The 21940-nt window shown below is 36.6% G+C and overlaps 2 protein-coding genes across 4 annotated transcripts in view; both read left to right on the forward strand.

The window, feature by feature from the left end:
• Window positions 1-21940, forward strand: part of CFAP20DC (CFAP20 domain containing) — a 307024-nt gene that overhangs the window by 144563 nt on the left and 140521 nt on the right. For all 3 annotated transcript variants that reach the window (XM_007984801.3, XM_007984802.3, XM_073009987.1), the window contains exon 6: window positions 8849-9005. In XM_007984801.3, the coding sequence (XP_007982992.1) occupies window positions 8849-9005 (157 nt within the window). The remainder of the gene's footprint in view (window positions 1-8848; window positions 9006-21940) is intronic.
• LOC103227820 (large ribosomal subunit protein eL29-like) lies at window positions 1401-2029 on the forward strand. Its single transcript, XM_007984800.3, has one exon. The coding sequence runs from the start codon at window positions 1433-1435 to the stop codon at window positions 1904-1906; it is 474 nt and encodes a 157-aa protein (XP_007982991.2). The 5' UTR covers window positions 1401-1432; the 3' UTR covers window positions 1907-2029.

Genomic DNA, 21940 nt, shown 5'->3' on the forward strand with positions numbered 1-21940 from the left:
AAATACTAATCATAAAAAAGCTAGAGTACCTATACTAACAGCAGACAAATTAGACTTCAGGACGAGGAACAGTATGTAATGAGGGATGTCTCACAATGATAAGGAGGTTAAATGATGAAGAAGATATAACAATCCTTAATGTGCACACATCTAATAACAGAGCTTCAAAATGAATGAAGCAAAAACTAACAAAACTAAACACAGAATGGTAAATATGCAAGTGTAGCTGGAAATTTCAAGACTCCTTGCCCAGAAATTGACAATCACTAAAGATAAAGACTTGAAAAACACTACCAATTTGACCTATTTGACATTTGTAGAACATCTGACAACTGCAGAATACATATAATTTTCAAGTGCACATGAGGCATTCACCAAAATGTATGATATGTTAGGCCATATTTAACAAATTTAAAAGATTGAAATCATATATAGTATGCCCTGTGCTATAAGGGAATTAAATTATATATCCATAAAAAAAGATAATTGGATAATCCCCAAGCACTTTGAAATAAAGTAACATACTTCTAAGTAATCTATATGTAAAAAAAATTAGAATATTAGAAAATAATATAGCTGATTTTAAATGATAATGAAAATAAAGCATACCAAAATGTGTGGGATGTATCTGAAGCAGTCACTGCCTAAAGAGAAATTTATAGCTTTTAATGATTATATTCAAAAAGAAAAAAGACTTAAAATTAATTATATAAGCATCTAAGAAAGGTAGAAAAACAAGCAAATTAAACTGATGTGTACAGAAAGCTAGAAGTAATTAAAAGAATAATTCAATGAAATAAAAAATAGGTGATGGAGAAATTAATGAAACCAAAAATTGATTCTTTGAAATGATTAATAAAAGTGATAAATCACTAGCTAGACTGATCAAGAAAAAAAAGACAAAACATACGCATTGCCAATATCAAGTATGAAAGTGGGGAAAAAGGAAACGAAAGGAATATTATGAACAATTTTATGCCAATGAATTTGACAACTTAGATAAGTGGGAAAATTCTTTTAAAGACATGAATAGCTAAAATTGATACTAGAAGAAATAGAAAATGTGGATAGCCTTATATCTATTTTTAGAAAGTGATTTTGAAAAACATTCCGAAAAAGAAAATCCAGGTCCAGATTGCTTTACAGATAATTCTTCTAAAATTTAAGGAGTAATAATACCACTTTAGAACTCTTTTCTCAAATAATAAATAAGGAGGAACATTTCCCAACTTATACATGAGGCCAGTATAATTGATATAAAATCAGACAAAGATATTAAAAGTTCTCAAAAGAGCTATAAATCAGTATCCCTCATGAACGTGGATGTATGACTCCTTAACACCATGATCCAGTGGCATTTATTCCAGGATTTCAAGGTTGGTCTTGATTTGAAAATCAATATAATTGGGGATCCGCGGCTAAAGGTGCAGACATGGCCAAGTCCAAGAACCACAACACACACAACCAGTCCCGAAAATGGCACAGAAATGGTATCAAGAAACCCCGATCACAAAGATACGAATCTCTTAAGGGGGTGGACCCCAAGTTCCTGAGGAACATGCGCTTTGCCAAGAAGCACAACAAGAAGGGCCTAAAGAAGATGCAGGCCAACAATGCCAAGGCCATGAGTGCACGTGCCGAGGCTGTCAAGGCCCTCGTAAAGCCCAAGGAGGTTAAGCCCAAGATCCCAAAGGGTGTCAGCCGCAAGCTTGATCGACTTGCCTACATTGCCCACCCCAAGCTTGGGAAGCATGCTCGTGCTCGCATTGCCAAGGGGCTCCGGCTGTGCCGGCCAAAGGCCAAGGCCAAGGCCAAGGATCAAACCAAGGCCCAGGCTGCAGCTCCAGCTTCAATTCCAGCTCAGGCTCCCAAAGGTGCCCAGGCCACTACAAAGGCTACAGAGTAGGTATCTCTGCCAACCTGAGGACAGAAGGACTGGTGCGACCCCCCACCCCCACCTCTGGGCTGCCATCTGCATGGGGCTGGGGTCCTCCTGTGCTATTTGTACAAATAAACCTGAGGCAGGATTTGTTAAAAAAAAAAAAAGAAAGAAAGAAAAGAAAATCAATATAATTTATCACATTAGCAGAATAAAGGAGGAAAATCATAAAATTATCTTAATAGATGCAGAAAAATTATTTGAACAAATTTATGAGCCATTTATGATAAATATTTACATTAAACTAGGAATAGAAGGAAACTTCTTGAACTTGGTAAAGGGCCTTTGTGAAAAGCCTACAACTAAATCACACTTATGATAAAATATTGACTGCTTACTCCCTAAGATGGGAAACAAGGCAAAACTATCCACCATGGCTGGGCATGGTGGCTCATGCCTGTATTCCCAACAATTTGAGAGGCTGAGACAGGAGGATTGTTTGAGCCCAGGAGTTCAAGACCAGCCTGGACGACATATGCAGACCCCCATCTCTACAAATAATTTTTTAAAATTAACCAGGCATGTTGGCTTATGCCTGTGGTCCCAACTGTTTGGGAAGCTGAGGTGGGAGGATCACCTGAGCCTGGGAAGCAGAGGCTGCGGTCAGCCTCCACTGGCAGTGATCATGTCACCACACTCCAGCCTAGGCCACAGAGCAAAACCCTGTCTCAAAAAAAAAAAAAAAAAAAAAAAAGAATATTCACCCTAACCACTTGTATTCAGCATTATATTAGAGGACTAGAGGACCCAGCCTGTGCAGTAAGACAATTAAAAAATTAAAAATAGAAAGATTGGAAAGGAAAATGTAAAACTTTCTTTGCAAACAATGTGATCATTTATGTAAACAATTCTAAGGAGTCTATAAAAACAAAACAACCTACTAGAGTAAATGAGTTTAGCAGAGTCACAGCATGTAAGGTAGGTCAATATACCAAAATCAGTTGTATTTCTATACAGTATCAATAAACAATTAAAAATTTCAGGTTTTAAAGATATTTTCAATATCATTAAAACTCTGAATACTCATGAATAAACTCAACAATATATGTATATAGGTCTTTACACTGAAAACTGTAGAACTACTGAGAGAAGTCGGAGAAGACCTGCATAAATGGAGGGAGATACTGTGTTCATGGATTGCAAGACTGTATTTGTTAAGATGGCAGTGCTCTCTATATTGATCTGTACATTCAATCTAATTCCAGTTGAAATCTCAGCAGGCTGTTTTTGCAGAAATTAACAGACCAATTCTAAAATTTATATGGAAAGTCAAAAGACTTAGAATATATGAAAACAATTTCCAAAAAGTACTTATACCTCATGATTTCAAGGCTTGGTTTAAAGCCCAAGTAATTAAGACACTGTGGTATTGGCACAGATACCAATAACAACAGTTTTATTTATAATAGCCAAAATCTTTAAATAATCTAACTGTTCAAAACAGAAGAATGAGCAAATTGTGGTGTATTCACCAAGTGGAGTACAACTCAGCAAAATAAGGAAAAACTACCAATATACACAACACTGATGAGCCTTAAATATTATGCTGAATGCAAGATGCCATTTACTATGATTCCATTTATATAAAGTTACAGAACAAACACAAATAATCTAAGGTGAAAGAAATCATTGGTTGCCCCTACAAGAGGTGAGTTCTGGTATTATTTGGGAAGCTGCACAGAATCTGTCTGGGGTGATTAAAACATCCTATATCTTGATGGGACGTGGTATGCAGGTGTATGATATAGTCAAAACTAATTGAATTCTATCCTTAACATCTGTGCATTTCATAGTATGAAAGCCAGAAAGATTTTGTGGTTGACATTTATTGAGCACAAATGATGTACCAGGTACTATTATAAGTGTTTGCATGTACTTAAACATTTAATCCAAACAACTCTGTGAGGAACATGTGTTATTATCACCATTTTATAAATGAGGAAAAGGAGGCTCAGAGAGGTTCAGTAACTGGGAACATTATATAACTAGTAAGTGGTGAGGTAGGCTGGTATCCAAATCCAGACAGTTAGGCTCCAGAGCCCAGACTCTTGCATCCCTGGGAAGAATATATTTCAAAGGAGTTGCAGTATGGTTTAACTAGAGGCAGTTTCCAAACAGATTTTTAAAAAATAGACTGTGTGACTTGATAATTAAAATAATGTCCAGTTCAAAATTTAAAAAGTGAATGACTTCAGAATAATGAAGTTAAGTCTCAAAATGTAGCCTTATGAGTGGATTTGGAACAGAGGAGAGGCAGGTTTTTGAAGGAAAAAGAGTTAAAGGACCATTAGGATGTTGAACAGGATGTTAGAAGATGAGATGAACCTGGTTCCAGCTTTTTTCAGGAGTGTGAATAGAGGATGGTGTGGGTGCATCTGTAGGAGTGACAGGAATGTCCAGGGAGTGATTGAATGAAGACTGGTAAAGCTAAAAAGGTAGTAGAGCCTGTCTTTGCAATGCCTTGGGCTTCAAAGATGATAGAATTCCAAGTCAGAAATGCACACCCTCTCCCACTGCCTCCCAGCCCCTTGGCCTCAAAATAGAGGGCTGTAGAAGCACAAATGAACCCCATAAGTGAACTTCAACTCCAGAGTTGAAGGAGAAGTAATATCTCAGAAAAAAGCTCTGTTTCACTGACGGTAACGTGTCTAAGACTCTTAGAAAAATGCAGAGAATGTCAGTACTTTTCATAAATAAGAATTTTAGGGGGCACAGTGAAAGTGGCTTGAGGATGAAACTATGATTTCAATAAGAGATAGTTTGCTCCATGTGGGTAGGAACTGGGAGGTACACACGGATTGCTGAACAGGTATTGTGACAATACTTCTGCAAGAAACTTGCCCTTTCTTGGTTCAGCCAAGAGCAAGGTCTAGCAGCTCTGTCAGCCCCAGCTTTCCTTCCTCTCCTCCCCTCTCTCCATAGAAGGACTTGTCATGATTTGCTTTTCCTAGGGAAAATGTTTTTAATACATTAGTAATAGGTAATTGCTTCTTCTAACCTTGTAAATATAAAATTACAATTTCAATCTCTGCTTATACCACTTATTAAACACAATATAGTAATAGAGATGAATAAGGTCATTGTAAGCTGATTTTCTATCGAGAAATTATAACTAAAGTGAAAAATTATTTTTAAAGCCACAAGAATAAACATCATAAGACCCTGGTCTCTATATACCATTATGGGAGTGAGAAAACAGAATGAGGTTCTAAAACTCTGTGAAGTGATGTACTTTAGGATTGCCAGGGTATGAAATTGTGGTTTCTTGTTTGTCATTTCCTTTTGGAAGGACAGTGCTGGCTAGAACTGTGCACTGTTAGTAACGCAGGCTTTTTCAGCACTGACAAATGTAACTAATTTCTTGAGATCTTTTCTATAGTAATGGCAGAGAATAGGAGCATAGGGAATCAAAAATACACTCCCAAGGATTTATTATTTGATGCACTAGAACTTGTGGGGTATATGTGTGTGTGTGTGTGTGTGTGTTCACAGAATTTGCACTCCTTTCAACAGTATAATAAAGCCATATTCCAAACATGAGTTAGTAAAAACTTTCTGTCACCCTTTGCTAGTCAACTCCTTTATGCAAAATTCCATGTTGGAAATAAATAGCAGAAACTTACTTATTAATCCAAGCAACATATTAAATAGAACTGTCTTTTCTCTTTCATATTTCTCTCTTCTTTGGCATACTTCTTATGCATCAGAAGGACCAATAATTATGGACATTTTAGATCAAGTTATTTCTTGCTGGACTAGAGTTGTACATAGGAATATAGTAATTAGAAATCAAGAAAGATGTCAAAAAGGGATTTTTAAGAGTGAATATCATCAAGAATAATGAAAATAATATTTTATAAAGTTCAGCTGTAATTCAAATAATCTACCTGTTGGTAGTAGAGAGTTTATACACTTTTCCAAAACTTCAGAAAATATATCACAGCATTTATATGAACAATGAGTTATTTGTTGAAGCATATGAAAATTGGAAGTTTTATCAGTATCAGCTAAACCAAAAAATAATTTCTGCTCCCTCTAACCAAGGGGGATTTGTGAAAGTTATTTCCATCTTTTTTAGAAACCACCCCCATCTGTATTCCCAGGAAATTGATTCATGAAATAAAGTTATCAGTTCCCAGACATTTATTTGTTGAATGATTATAAAATGAAAGATTGAGTGTATATGTAAGCATGCACACATACACTCAATGCCCACACTCAGTGCACATACACACACATCTTCATGTGTTCATACACACACACACACACACACACACGCGCGTACCCTTATTTGTTTAGTACATTCCATGAAGCATGAATCCAGGTTGAAAGAATAAAAGGAGCATGACCATGATGGATAAGAAAAGTGTATAGTGGGTAAGGATCTGGTTTCTTAGGACTCAGAGTTTTTGAAGGAGGTTGGAACTGACTCCCAAGCAGAACTGGCAGTGTAGCCAGCTGGAGATGGTCTAAATAGGTAATAAAGGGGCAGGACCCTGAGAAGAAATGCCCAGCATGTCATGTCCATGCCACGCTGGGCCTGAAAAATGTATTTGTTGTTCAAAACCAAACTCAGATGTCACCTCCTAGTCTTTCCTAGATGGGAAGACTTAGAGTCAAAGAAAATAAAGCAGATAATTTTAAAAAACAATGGTTAACTGTAAAGATATTTTTTAAGTTGTATAAGGAAGGAAAAGGTAATCATGGAGAGCCACTTGGCTCAGTTGTATACGGTATTTACATAGTCACAAAAAAGAAAACACAGAATATGGACTTTAAGGGAGAAAATGAGAGCAATTGAGAAACAAATAATTATCCAGGGAGGATGAAGTAGCGGAAGCAGGGTATTAGCTAGCTAAGTCTTATCTCCCATATTAGGAAGTCAGTAGATAGTGTCTAAAATTGATGAATCAAGAGGCATTACTTTAAAATACAAAGGGAAGAAACAGTTAAATGAGTCGACAGTGTGATTAGATAAGGGTAAGGTGACAAAGAACTGTATTTTGTATGAAACTTTTGGTGCTATCTGGCTTATATTTGCATATAATACCATAATACAATTTTTTAAATTTTTTTTCAAATAAGGCTTTCCTAAACCTCCCCACATCCCCACCATGAGCCCCCTCTGTAGTAACTGTATTAGGTAGATACCACATGTGTGCCTTCCTTCCCAGACTGGAAGGACTGTCTTATTTATGTCTGTACCCCTGGAGCCAAGCCCAGAGTCTAATGCATGATAGGTACTCAGCATGTGTGGGGAAGAATGGATCACTGGAATTGCTGACTGATGAACCAGCTGAATGGTTGGGATTGGGGCATGATAAGAAGTCTTTTAGGACTAGGAACCACGTTTATACAACAATAATAATGCTAATATAATAATAAGGTTAATAATTATGATTGGATATCTAGAAACCCCAACACATCCATCCCCTATAATCTGCATTTCACCAAGCCACAGCATTCCACTCTGTGGCGTATCTACTGGATTTGTTCCTTATACTCTACTTCCTACATCAGCTTCCTAGCCAGCCCTCCTTGCTTCGTGTTTAGATGACTGACAGGGACCGAGCTAGTCTTTCTGTGCCTTGGTGCTCTCCATTCTGCCTCCTTTCCCCGACCAACCCCATCTCCCACCTCAAAATATTCCTGCATCATGGTTTGTCCAAACTTCTCAACACTCTGCTTTTGCACATTCTTTTGTAAAGAACCACAATGATGCTTTACCCTATCCAGATGCTCTGAAACCTGGCCTCATTGGGCCATCTTACATTACTTCATTCCTCTCCAGTGTTCAACATTCAGCCAGTCAAGCCAATCACACTATTACTTTACTCTCAGTCTACCTGCTGCCTTTGCTGACACCAGGCTCCTTTCTCCACAAAGACCAGAGCATTGCCACAGCCTGCAAATGGAATTTTACTGTTGAATCCAGGCAGAAAATACTCTTCATATATTTAATAAATAATGTATTTTGGTCTCTTTTACTTTTTCTACTGTGGAAACAACCTAAGGTTCACCTCCATATTAAAATCAGCATTCCTAGATAGATAAGATTTGTCTTTAAAATATATACATATATATATACACACACACACACACACAGGACCTTATGTAAACTTTGCTTCTAAGCAAATAATGGAAGAGCCCAATATTTTAAAAGAAACACATAAAATATTAATACTACTTTTCATTTCAAAAATTATTGTTCTGGCTTTTGTCCTATAGTCTTAAATATGTCTTCATTTCTTGCTAAATGATTTTTTTTTCATTTTCTTTAACCATTTAGAAAATTCGTTTGTTGAAGTATTGAGGGGCCTAATTGTTTAATGGGCAGAAATTAGTCCCTAAAAGAGTACTTTGAAAACTGGCAAATACCAGGCATAATTACGAATTCTTTAGAAGAATCTATTTCTGTACAATAGGTTAATTGGTTATAAGTAGACAGTACTGACCACAATTTAAACCCAGCTTCTAATTTCATCCATGCCTTTTTCAACAAATATGAGTGGCTAATTGTGATCAAATGAGTCCACTTGAAGGAATAATTGGCTACTTATCTCTGATTTTCAAGATGTAAGTGATCTAACACACCTGCAGTTAGCTTCCTGCTGGCATACTTGCCTACAGATAGAGAGTTCTTTCCCAAAGTTGTCATAGTGTTGTCTCATGATGGGAATTCTGTAGTCTGATGACCAATGGATAATTTAGAATTATGGTGATTTCTTTGGAAAGAGCAGGTCAGTTTTTAAGCCAAAACAGAGATAAATCTACCTAAAGGGGAAAATTAGTTTGGGGCCTGCTGATCAAGATAACTGCCTCAACTCTCTGAATGTCTGCATATAGATGGCTTGTTCATTTATGTGATAATGAAAGGTACTTATTCTTCTTTGCATCTCTCTATTTTAGTGGTGCAATCTATGCATTGACTTGGTGGCATTCACCAGTGAAATATTCAAGGGGGCAGTTTTCCAGTCATTGGATGGAATTGTTGTCTCAGCTAACTGTAAGCTACGGAAGATCTTCACCTTAAAATCAAAGCCTCAAGACACTGCTGATAAAGATGGTATGTTCAGGTTACTATCAAGATTTTTTAATTCTCTGATGTATTTTTAAAATTAGCCGTACCTTTGGGATAGTATGAGTTTGTGGTAGCAGTTTGATTTTATGTCTGCTAAAGTAAATTTGTCCATAGCCGTGCTGATTTCTTTGTTCTGGATCAAATGTTTATTTTTACTATAGCTGAATGTCACAAAAAATGTATTAATCTTCTCTTTGTGGTTGTTTTCTTTTTTCTTTATGGTAACACTTGCTATCTGTCTTAGGCTCCTTAGTTACAAACAACATAATCCTCATTGGGTAGTTGAAAAAGAAAATGAATTTATTTAAGGAAATTAGACAGTTCATAGAATCTCAAGGATATTTAGAGAGTCAGCTTAGAGCCTATAGCCAAGAAGAATCCAGCCTCTACTGCAAGACTTATCTAAGGACAACCCCATCCACTTACCACCCCCTGTCTAAGGACAACCCCATCCACTTACCACCCCCTGTCTAAGGACAACCCCATCCACTTGCCACCCCCACCCACTGCCAGGAGCTACTGCAGCTATACAGAGACTCCATAAGTCACATCATAATGCTGGGCTATAAGTTCCATAATTTCTGTTACAGCAGCCCTGGAAAGTAGGATGTTTTCTTCCCTGTCACCCTTATCAGAAGTAGATATTTTTTCTTCATGTTTGTCTCCACTGAAAACGTTTGGTGTGGCTATTTCTGATCTGTGGAGTCTAGGTTGCATGCTACAAGGGAGGCAGGCAAAGCAACATCTGATTCCTGACTAAGGAGGCAGGACTCATTGTGTAGGAAAATCACCAAATTAGGAAGGGTGTGCAAAAGATGTTGGGCATCCAAAAATCTCTGTCCATTATGCTGTCTTATTACTGTGTGTACATTTCAGGAAGTCATTTCGGAGAAATCATATTAATTTTCTAGTGATCAAGTTAAAATGGAAAAAGAGTTGAGTTATTCCTCATATTTCTAGAGAGACTAGAAATATTTACACTAATTGTTCATAATTTGATTTATAAATATACTCTGCAGGTAACTCAGCTCCCTGGAATTCATAAGGTAGCACACCATACTGCTAAGATGACTTTAAACAACCAAAAGTATTGAAAGAATACTGATGCCTCCTTTTGATTTTCATCTGGGATTATTATTTGTTAAATCAATTCTTCTAGAAGTCCAGGAAGCAGGGCTGCATATAAGATGTCAAAGGTGATTACTTAGAAGTTTCTATCTAGACTTTAGATTAGTGCTCCATCTGGGCGAGTGCCTGAGAAATCTTGATATGGCTCACTCTGTGGAACAGGACACTGTGCCTATAAATTTCATTTGATAATAAGTCACAGCAGTGTATTAACAGCTCTCCAAAGAGATCACACACCACAGTGTGGCTGTTCATCTTATGTACCACTTACAGACTATACGAGAAAGTGAAATACTTCATTTTTTTAAATGGCACCCAGCGAATAAGAAGCCTCAAAATTTTTAGAAACATTTGTGCAGTGTACATCAGATCATAGAAGGTGAATCATAACTGATTAATATTTTTAAATAAATGTAAAAAAAAAAGTGGATCAAATGTAGCAAAGTAAATTCATGTTTCAATCTCCTATCCTTCCTCAAGCCCCACTAAAATTATAAGATAGGAATAAAAAAGGCACAAATCCACCAGAATAAAGAATATAGGAGGGGAAACAATAACAGACTAGAGACATTTGTAAATTTTATAACATTAAGCAATGACTTAGAAGAGCAAAGAGAGCTGAAACCTTTAGGCTTATAGAGAGGTTTGCCAAGGAGTTTCAGAGAGGCTCAAGAATTTGCAGCTTTACATACTGGCAGAGGCAGGCTAAGGATGAGGGCTGAAAACAGGGAGATTGGCCAAAATTCTGTATAGGTTGCTATAGGAGGACCCCAGGTTCCTGCTCTAACTCCATATAACCAACCCACAGGAGATTTAGTCTCTGGAGAAACTGAATCAGAGAGCTTCTGAACATGGGTGCATCAGGCACTTGATATCAAAATTAACAAGAAGGAAATGGATATGATAGGGAAAATCTATGTTTTTTTTCAGAGTTAAGAAAAGATACTGCATCTATAAAATAAGAATAATGTGTTTTTGTTTTACTTCAATAAACATTTTATTGAGGTATATTTTAAGTGTTACTATATTATAAATTTTATATATATATATATAGAAACATGCAGAACATAAGTGTACAACTTGAGGTCTTACCACGAAGTGGACACATTTCTGTAACCACCACCCAGACCAAGCATTACAAGCATCCTACAAGCCTGCTTATGTCTCCTCCCAATCATCACTTTCTCCCTTCTCCTAAGAGATAACCTCCATACTGACTTCTAACAGATTAATATTACCTATCTTTTACATTTATAGAAATGGAGTCACATAGTACATATTTCATGTATACATTCTTGTACTAAACACTGTTTGTGAGATTCATTTATATTGTGGCACATAACAGTAATTTTCTGATTTTCAGTATTGTATAGTATGCTATTGAATGGATATACCTTATTTTATTTATCCATTTTCAGCTCTTATGAATAATGGTGTTAGAAGCATTCTTCTATTCTCTTGGGGCATGCATGTAGGCATTTATCTCAGAGCAGAATGAATGCATACTTCAGCATTCTTAATTTCAGTTACTTTATTTTTTGATTCTAGAATTTGCATTTGATTCTTTTTTATGGTTTCCATTCATAAGATGGAGTTCTACATCTTGTTAACAAATTTCTCAAATATGTTAATCAAAGTTACTTTAAAGCATTTAGCTCACAACTCCAATATTTGGATCTATATGTAGGCCTAGTTCTGTTATCTGTTTATTTTAACCTTTGTCTTGTCTCTTGGTATGCCTAATAAGTTTTGAGTGAATGATGGACATTGGGTATCAAAAACTTAGGAAATATTTTGAGGCTCTAGATGGTGTTTTCTTCCTCTGAAGATATAAAATCAAAAAATAAGAGAAATAAGTGCAAAAGACTGAAAATAGGATGGAAATGCTAACAATATTAGGTATTAGTCCAGGGAGTTCACCATCAGAGTAAAAGGATTCCAGAAAGAGAGACTAGACGAAACGGAGAAATGTAAGATTTCCCAAAATTCAAGGACAGATAATTTCAGATTGACATAGCTCATCACATGCCAGAACAACTAATGAAAAAGACTCACCACTGTGAAATTTTAGAACAGGAAAGATAAAGAGAAGATCCTTTAAGCTTCCACAATTGAAAAAAAATACAATTTATGTACAAAGGATTGGGAATAAGAATGTTATCTAACTTCTTAATAGCAACATTAGGTGATACAAGACCTTGAAACTCTACCTTTAAAAATCTAAGGAAAAAATATTATCAACCTAAAGTTCTGTATACATCCAGTCTATCAATCAAATGATGCGGAATGAAGATACAAGGCCTCAAAAACTTATTTACATCGTTTCTCAGAAAATATCTCGAAGATATTCTCCACAAAAATGAATGAGTAGGTGAAGAAAAAGAAGTATATAGGAATCAAGAAACAGAAAATTTCATCCAGGAGAAAAGCAAAGAGAGAATCTGCTCCAAAAAAGTCTTAATAGCAAATACATGGAATCAACCCAAATGCCCATCAGTGATAGACTGGATAAAGAAGATGTGGTACACATACACCAGGGAATAATACTATGCAGCCATAAAAAGGAATGAGATCATGTCCTTTGCAGGGACGTGGATGAAGCTTTAAGCCATCATCCCCAGCAAACTAACACAGGAACAGAAAACCAAACACAGCATGTTCTCACTCATAAGTGGGAGCTGAACAATGAAAACAAATGGACACAGGGAGGGGAATGACACACTGGGGCCTGTTGGGGAGTAGGGGACAAGAGGAGGGAGAACTTTGTTACAGGTCCCAAGTATGCATAAAGGATTAGATGGCCAAACCTGTCCAGTTAAGAGTTTTATTTAGTTACTCCTTTATCATGTGGTCTCTCCCTTGGTAAGCTCTCTCCCAGGAAAAATAGCTAATGCATGCTGGGCTTAATACTTAGGTGATGAGTTGATAGATGCAACCAACCACCATGGCACATGTTTACCTATGTAACAAATCTGCACATCCTGTGCATGTACCCCAGAACTTTAAATTAAATTAAGTTTAATTTAATTTAAAACAAAAAAGTAAAGTCTTTAAGAAGAAAAAGCAAAGGGATTTCTAGAATTAAGCTCAAAAGAATTCAAAGGATGACTCTTGGACAGCACATCTATAGGCAGACTGTCCAGAGTTTACCAGAAAAATGGAAACTTTCAGGAGAAAAGTCTCCAGGAAAAAAATGTATCACATAGAGTATGATGTGTTTGAACATGAAGAATAAAATTGATTGTGATGTTGTAATGCTAATGGAGGATTTACGGGCGGATCACGAGGTCAGGAGATCAAGACCATCCTGGCTAACCCGGTGAAACCCCGTCTCTACTAAAAAAATACAAAAATCTAGCCGGGCGAGGTGGCGGGCGCCTGTAGTCCCAGCTACTCGGGAGTCTCGAGGCAGGAGAATGGCGTGAACCCGGGAGGCGGAGCTTGCAGTGAGCTGAGATCCGGCCACTGCACTCCAGCCTGGGCGGCAGAGCGAGACTCCGCCTCAAAAAAAAAAAAAAAAAAAAAAAAAAAAGAAATAATTAATGTAGAAATGTAGAAAACCTACAACAAAACAATAACATCAAGGAAAACAAAATGTTGTACAAGAGAAGAAATATCATAATATTTCATGTAGCTCAGTTGTGCACAACTTTTTTTTAAGTAGACTTTATTTTTTTAGCAGTTTTAGGCTCACAGCAAAATGAAACGGACACATGTCCCTTGTCCCCAGACACGTGCAGCCTTCCCCACTGTGAACATGCATACCAGAATGGTACATATGTTATAATTGATGAACCTACGTTGAGACATCATTATCATCCAAAGTCTATAGTTTACATTAGAAAACCTACGTTGAGACATCATTATCATCCAAAGTCTATAGTTTACATTAGAATTCATTATTGGTACTATACGTTCTTTGGGTTCTTGCAAATATGTAAAGACCTATGTCTAGTACTATAGTATCATACAGAATAGGTTCACTGCCCTAAAGGTCTTCTGTGTTCCAGCTATTTCTTTATTTCTTCCCCCAACCCCTGGCAACCACTCATCTTTTAAAATTGTCTCCCTAATTTTCCTTCTCCAGAATGTCATAGTTAAATTATATAGTATGTAGCCTTTTCAGATTGGTTTCTTTCACTTAGTAATATGCATTTAAGGTTCCTCCATGTCTGTTAATAGCATCATAGCTCAATTCTTTTTAGCATTGGATAATATTCCATTGTATACATGTACCACAGTTTATTCATCCGTTTACCTATTAAAAGACATCTTCACTGCTTCCAGGCTTTTGCAATTATGAATAAAGCTGTTATAAACATTTTTGTGTAGGTTTTTTTGTGGACACACTTTTCAACTCATTTGGATATACCAAGGAATGTGATTGCTGGATTGTGTGGTAACAGCATGTTTAGTTTTGTAAGAAACTTGCAAACTGTCGTCCAAAGTGGCTGTACCATATTGCATTTCCTCCAGCAGTGAATACGAGTTCCTGTTACTCCACATTCTCACCAGCATTTGGTGTTGTCACTGTTTTGGATATTTCACCATTCTATTATGTATTATAAACTTTTTAGTATGATCTTAGTAATGTAAAACACTGAATAAGGATTTATCCAAAAATTATGAAAAATCATATTAGAAGGATGAGAGGAGGGAAGGAAAATGGGGTGGTGGCTTAAGAATGGTGAATCCTCTGTTTTTCAAAATTGAAGTCAGAGGTGTTATCCAAAACTGATAGGTGAAAAAATGTCAGTACAAGGCTACTCTTTATAAGTATGGAAATAAACACTGGAAGATTTAGAAGATGTAACTGAAAGGCTTGAAAATACTTGCCTCTGCATTACAAGACTTCGGGATAAGGGAGGTGTAAGAGCAGCCTTAGGTGAAAGGTAACAATGATTTTTTTCTTATAATTTTGTAGTACCACTGGAGCTTTTAAATAATATAGGTGTATTATTATGTTTAAAAATTATTTTTATTAAAAGTGAATGGATAATCTGTAAGGGAGTCTAAGAACAAGCATTGGCGTGATTTCTTTCAGGTGTTTGGAAGGCCTGAAAAGAAACCTTATGAATGTAGCCTCTCAGATTGCCTGAAATGTTCTGAATAGACATGGGGAAGCACACTATGGTTCAAGGTGCTGTGGCGTATAACCCTGTATTCCTTTCATCTTAGCTGCCAGTACTTCACCTTCTACACACCCTATCTTTATGCTTCAGCTTCCTCATCAGTAAAATGAGGATAATACTTATTCCTTGATTAGGTAAAACGCTATTATCGTATTTCCAGTGCAAACACAAAGTGTGTAAACCAAGTACATCTTAGAAAAGTTAAGTTAGTATTGTAGAGCCTAAGACATGACTTAATGTTCCCACACAGTCCATTGCTATGATCCTGCAGCAACTTTGGTGGTTTTGTGTGAGTTCTGAACATCCCTGAGCTTTGCTTTCTCATTGTTTACTATAAGGTTATTGTAGAGATCCAATTAAATACAAAAGTGGATGTGCATAAATGATAATGCAGTGTGCAGATGTTAAACATATGTCTGTCTTCTATTCACCAGACACCAGGATGATGCAGCCCCTGCTTCCCTGCTCAGGGTCTGGCAAGAAACCTTACATGTAATAGTAGATTAAATCCCAATGGTAACTTCCCTGATGGGCTTACTTAACAGTAAGAGGAGAGTCTGGAGCACTTGCCCCTTACTTGAGAGAGCCGTTTCATGAGGCACTTGGATTTCACAGACCTGTCAAGTTAAGAAAACCTTGACTACCATAGGTTGCTGACATATGAATTTGTCAAATTGGAAGATTAAAATACACAAACAAGAAAAAGTACAGTTATTCTGATTGTTTCATTAAATGAAAGGACATTTACACAGACACACACACACACACACACACGAGGCACAAAGTAGGAAGGTCTTAATTTAGGAATGGAGGCTGACATTTTCACCATAGACTAGTGAAAATGACTTCGTGGATTAGTATCTGTCCATAGCCACTGTTTGGGAGATACTGGCCTAGGAAATTAACTTTCCAAACTGCATCTTGTTTTTTGTTTTTGTTTTTAAGACAGGGTCTCACTCCATTGCCCAGGCTGTAGTGCAATGGCGTGATCATGGCTCACTGCAGCCTCGGCCTCCCTGGGCTCAAGCTGTCCTCCCACCTCAGCCTCCTGATCAGCTGGGACTACAGGTGTGTACCACCTGCCTAGCTAACTTTTTCTATTTTGGGTAGAGACAGGGCGTCACTATGTTGCCTAGGCTGGTCTTGAATTCCTAGACTCAAGTAATCCCTCCTTGGCCTCCCAAAGTGCTGGGATTACAAGGTGTGAGCCACTGCACCTAGCCCTGTACTGCATCTTGAAGGAAAAGTATTAATAATTATTTTCCAACCAATGCAAATAGGAAAATGAGTAGAAAAAGCATTTCAGGCAGAGAAAAGGGCATATATATATAAAGTCATGGCATCATGAAAGGATCTCATATGCTCAAGGAACAAGTTCAGTATTGTGGCAGGGTGGAAGGTATAATACAATATTGCAACACTAGGCTGCATATTTAGGATGACATAAAGATGTAGAGCTCAGTTCCTATCTTCTGAGTTCTGTGTGTAATTATAGACATTAGAAAAGTTAACACAAGAGTTTATGATGAAGACAATTACACATAAAAGGATAAAGGATAACATAGTATAGGACAAATTGAGTGGCCTTGGTCAAGGAGGTGGGCAGTAGAAGTGATGCAATGATTGTGATAATGATGATAGTAGTGGAGATGGTGGTGATGATGATTGTGGTGATGATTACAGCATTACTTCTTGATGTGACCTAGGCAGAGTTCTAAACACTGATAGATATGAACTTATTTAATGTTCATAACAACTCTGTGAGATGGGTGTTGCCATTATCCCCATTTTATATATAGGAAAACTGAGGCATGGGGAGGTCAAGTAATGTGCACAATGTCACACAGTTCTTCAGTAGTGCAGCCAGTACTTGAACCTTGCAGTAGGGTTCCTAGCTCATATTCCTGGTTATTTCAGTGTACTGTTTCTCATGTGCTGGTAGAGGAGAGATAAATTTAAAAAGGTAAGTACAAGAGATGCCATGGAGTAAGAATGCCAAGATTTGGTGACTGGCTGTGTTGAGGGTGTCTATATTGCAATAAGTAACAGATATCTTTTTGTCTTTATTCTGCAAAGACTGATTAGTCTGTGTTGAGAACTTTATCATAGGAAACTTTTTAACCTATTTCTTAAATTCCACACTGGGATTTCATTTTAAAATATTGTATTAAGTGCTTACTTGAGCTCAGTACTTTATTGTCCTTGGATTGTTTAAACTGCTATCATTTCAGTCTAGAACTTCTTAAACTCACCCAAGTTAGGAGATTTTGCCTAATTCCTTTCTATTCTCTCTTTACACGGTGGGATATAATAGAAAGTGAATTTTTTGGAACCTTGCTTCAAGCAATTAATCAGTTTTCACTTTTCCAGAGAAATGACTTTTGCTGGACAAGTAGTAAAGCATACTGATTCAATTTACTTTATTACTTTTATGACTCTTGAGAAGACATGAGCTGCCATTTTAGGCATTTGTATGACTGAATTATTGATTAACTCATATAATTTTTCTGTGTTTAAAATAAAAAATAGAATGCATATGTAGATAGATAAGAGAAAGAGGAGAAAAACAAGGAGAGAAGAACAAGCAATGATAATATCTGTGTAGATTGTTGAATAAAAGGAAGACAGAGGAGAGAAATGAGAAGAGAGAAGATCAAGTTATGATCTGTGAAGCAACATATGCTACACCAGTGATGATGATACAGGTCTCCTGACTCCCCAGTTCAGGGCTCTTTCTCAAATATTCTGTGCTCTATGTTCTATGTATTCTGTGTTCAGAAATGTGAGAAGAGAAAAATTAAAGGTATGATTTCAGACTAAGAGCCCCTGGAAGGCATAGACCCTGTATTTTCGTGTTTTTGTCTCTAGCAAAAGACCTAGCACTGGTAACTTATCATAAGTGTTTGATTAATTAATGAATTAAAAATTGGCTATTTATTTAACTATTCTTCCATTCACTGTCTCTGTTCAATAAAACCTTTACTGAGTGTCAAGCAATGTGAAGAAAATTTATTCCTTCAAAGGCCACGGAGAATCTAGAAACACTGACATCTAGCCTTAATAGACTCACTGAACAGGGAGGGGCTTTAGAGATGCTGTAATCCAATGTCTTAATTAGACAGATAAAGAAAAGAAGTCCCATGGAAGTGAGGCATTTTGTGCTGCGGTCACACAAGATGGAATTCAAGACCAGGCGTCTGACTGTTCTTTCCTCAACAGTGCACAAGTTTACCTCCACCAATAATCAGAATGATTTTGTGGTTTTAATATATATTATCAGTTGTAATAATATTTGTTATTCTTATGTTGGGTGTTTCCTCACCTCTATTTTCATCTCCAAATCAGGTGAATGCACATCACACCCAAATCTCATTAGTTTAAGGCTCTATTTCTATACCTTCCTGTAGCGGTGTTGAACTCAAAATGCCCTTTCCTAGCAAATCCCCTCAGGACAAGAAAGGGGGTATGGTCTTAGTATAACAGAGGTGCCCAGCAGCCAATAGTAGAACTCACAAAAATGGGTCATGAATATCTGTATATCAAGACTCACAATTATTCTGATTAAAATATCTCTATATTTTAAAATTAAACATTTATAAAATATTATTTATAATAGAACCTCATCTCTCAGAAACTCTAAAAATAACAATTCCATTTACAATAGCATCCAAAATAATTAACTACCTAGGAATAAATGTAATAAAGAAGGAGAAAGTACACTGAAAACTACAAAACATTCCTGCAAGAAATTAAAGAAGACCTAAATACGTAGAAAGACATCTCACATGCATGAATTGGATATTGTTAAGATATCAGCATTACCCAAAGCAATCTACAGATTCAATGCAATTTCTCTAAAAATTCCAATGGCCTTTTTTGCAGAAATGGAAAAGCTGATCTGAAATTCATGTGGAATAACAAGGGAACCCAAATAGCCAAAACAATCTTGAAAATAAAGATCAAAGTTGAAGGATTCACACTTCCCAATTTCAAAACTTACTGCAAAGCTACAGTAACCAAAACAATTTGGCTTTGGAATAAGGATTGACATATAGACCAACTGAATAGAACTGAGTCCAGAAACAAACTGATATGGTTTGGCTGTGTCCCCACCCAAATCTCATCTTGAATTGTAGTTCTCATAATCCCCATGTGTTGTGGGAGAGACCCGGAGAGAGGTAATTGAATCATGGCTGCAGTTTACCCTCATGCTGTTCTTGTGATAGTGAGCTCTCATGAGATCTGATTGTTTTACAAGGGGCTTTCCCCTCGTTGGTCAGCACTTCTCTCTCCTGCTGCTTTATGAAGAAGGACATGTTTGCTTCCCCTTCTGCCGTGACTGTAAGGTTTCTGAGGCCTTGCCAGCCATGCAGAACTGTGAGTCAATTAAACCTCTTTCCTTTATAAATTACTAAGTCTTGGGTATTTCTTCATAGCAGCCTGAGAAGGAACTAATACACAAACCATATATTTGATTTCAAAACGGGCCATAAGACCATTTAATAGAGGGAGAATAGTCTCTTCAGCAAATGATTCTGTATATCCACATGCAAAAAAATGAGGTGGACTCCTACCACATATCATATACAAAAATTAACTAAAAATGTTTCCATGATGTAAATGTAAGAGCTAAAATTATAAAACTCTTAGGGAAAAAGAGAGGTAAATCTTCATGACCTTGCATTGTCAATAGTATTAGATATGACACCAAAAGCACAGCAACAAAGTTTTTAAATTAGATAAATTGGACTTCATCAAAATGTAAAACTTTTGTGTATCAAAGAACACTATCAAGAAAGGGAAGAGACAACCTACAGCATGTGAGAAGATATTTGCAAATCGTATATCTGATACAGTATGTGTCCTGGTTTATATATGAATACATAGAAAACATTCTAGTGTATTCTAGTACCAAGAATATAGTCAGTCCATCCTCCATATCTGCAGGTTCCCCATTCACAGATTTTCAACCAAGTGCACATGAAAAATATTCAGGAAAAAAAAATAAAAATAACATAACAATAAAAGTAATACAAATAAACAGTATGTATAACTATTCCCTAGCCTTTTCATTGTATTAGGTATTGTAGGTAATATAGAGATGATTTAAGGTATATTGGAAGATGTGCATAGGTTATATATAAATACTAAGCTGTTTTATATAAGGGACTTGAGCATCTGCAGATTTTGGTATCCATGTAGAGTCCCAGGAACCAATCCTTTGTGGATACCAAGGGATGACTCTATAAAGAACTCTTAAAACTCAACAACAAAAAGACAAACAACTCAATTTAAAAATAGTCAAAGGACTTGAATAGACATTTCTTCAAAAAAGATGTCCAAATGGTAGACAAACACATGAAAAAATGCTCAATATCATTAGCCATTAGGGAAATGCAGATTCAAATCACAATGAGGTACCACTTAATACCCACTAGGATGGGAATAAGTGTTGGCAAGGTTGTAGAGAAATTGGAATCCCTGTACATTACTGGTAGGAATACAAAATGGTTCACCCACTGTGGGGAAACACTGTGGCAGTTCCCCAGAAAGTTAAATGTAAAATTACCATATAACCCTACATTTCCATTCCCAGATATATACCCAAAAGAATGGAAAACAGGTATTCAAACAAGTACATGTACATATATGATCATAGCAGCACAATTCACAGTAGCCAAAATGTGAAAACATCCTAAGTGCTTATCAACAAATGAATGGATTTAAAAATGATGTTGTATGTATTACAGTGGAGTAGCACTCAGCCATTTGTATGTATTGCAGTGGAATGACATTCAGCCATAAGAAGGAATGCAGTACTGACACATGCTACAATGTGGAGGAACCTCTAAAACATGCTCAGAGAAAGCAGCTAGACAAAAAAAGGTCACATAATGTATGATTCCACTTTTATGGAATATCCAGAATAGGCAAATCCACAGAGACAGAACACAGAGTTCTGGCTGCTAGGGACTGGGGACTTGAGAGATTGGGGAGAAACTACTTAATGGGTAAGGGGTTTTATTTTGGAGTGGTAGAAATGTCTGAAAGTAGATAGAGGTGGTAGTTACACAACATTGTGAATGTACAAAGTGCCATTGAATAGTTCACTTTGAAGTGGTCAATTTTCTGTTAATATGAATTTCTCTTCAATAAAGCATTTTTTAAAAAAAAGTTCTGAAGGCATGATTCATTCAGGATAGCCAAATTTTAGGTGTAGCCCAGGTTTATTTACCCCTTCAGACATCAAAACCTTTTGTTACTAAAAAAATCACTTAGTAAGATGTAGTGCTTTTTTGTAATGAAATAATTTACATAACACTTAGGTAGCACTTGCTGTATACCAGGCACTATTCTTATCCACTCATTACATTAATCATTACTTAAACCTCATGTAATCATCACAATAGTCCTTTGAGGTAAGTTCTATTTTTGTGTCCATGATTTACAGATAAGGAGAGCAGGGTACATACAACAAGGTAAAGTTATTGTGCCAAGGTCACACAGCTAATAAGTGGTGGAGCCAGAATATGAACCCAGGATGCCTTGCCCCAGAGCCTGTGCTATAATATACTGGTTCTTAATATTTTCCAGCATTGTATAGCAAACTCAGAGAAAATCTGATAATTACATGGCAAATGAATGAGTGAATGAACAAAA

Source organism: Chlorocebus sabaeus, chromosome 22 (assembly GCF_047675955.1).
Source record: "Chlorocebus sabaeus isolate Y175 chromosome 22, mChlSab1.0.hap1, whole genome shotgun sequence".
Classification (NCBI taxonomy): domain Eukaryota; kingdom Metazoa; phylum Chordata; class Mammalia; order Primates; family Cercopithecidae; genus Chlorocebus; species Chlorocebus sabaeus.

Excerpts from the sequence above, each read along its gene's own strand:
- LOC103227820 (XM_007984800.3), top strand. The coding sequence starts at position 1,433 with ATGGCCAAGTCCAAGAACCACAACACACACAACCAGTCCCGAAAATGG.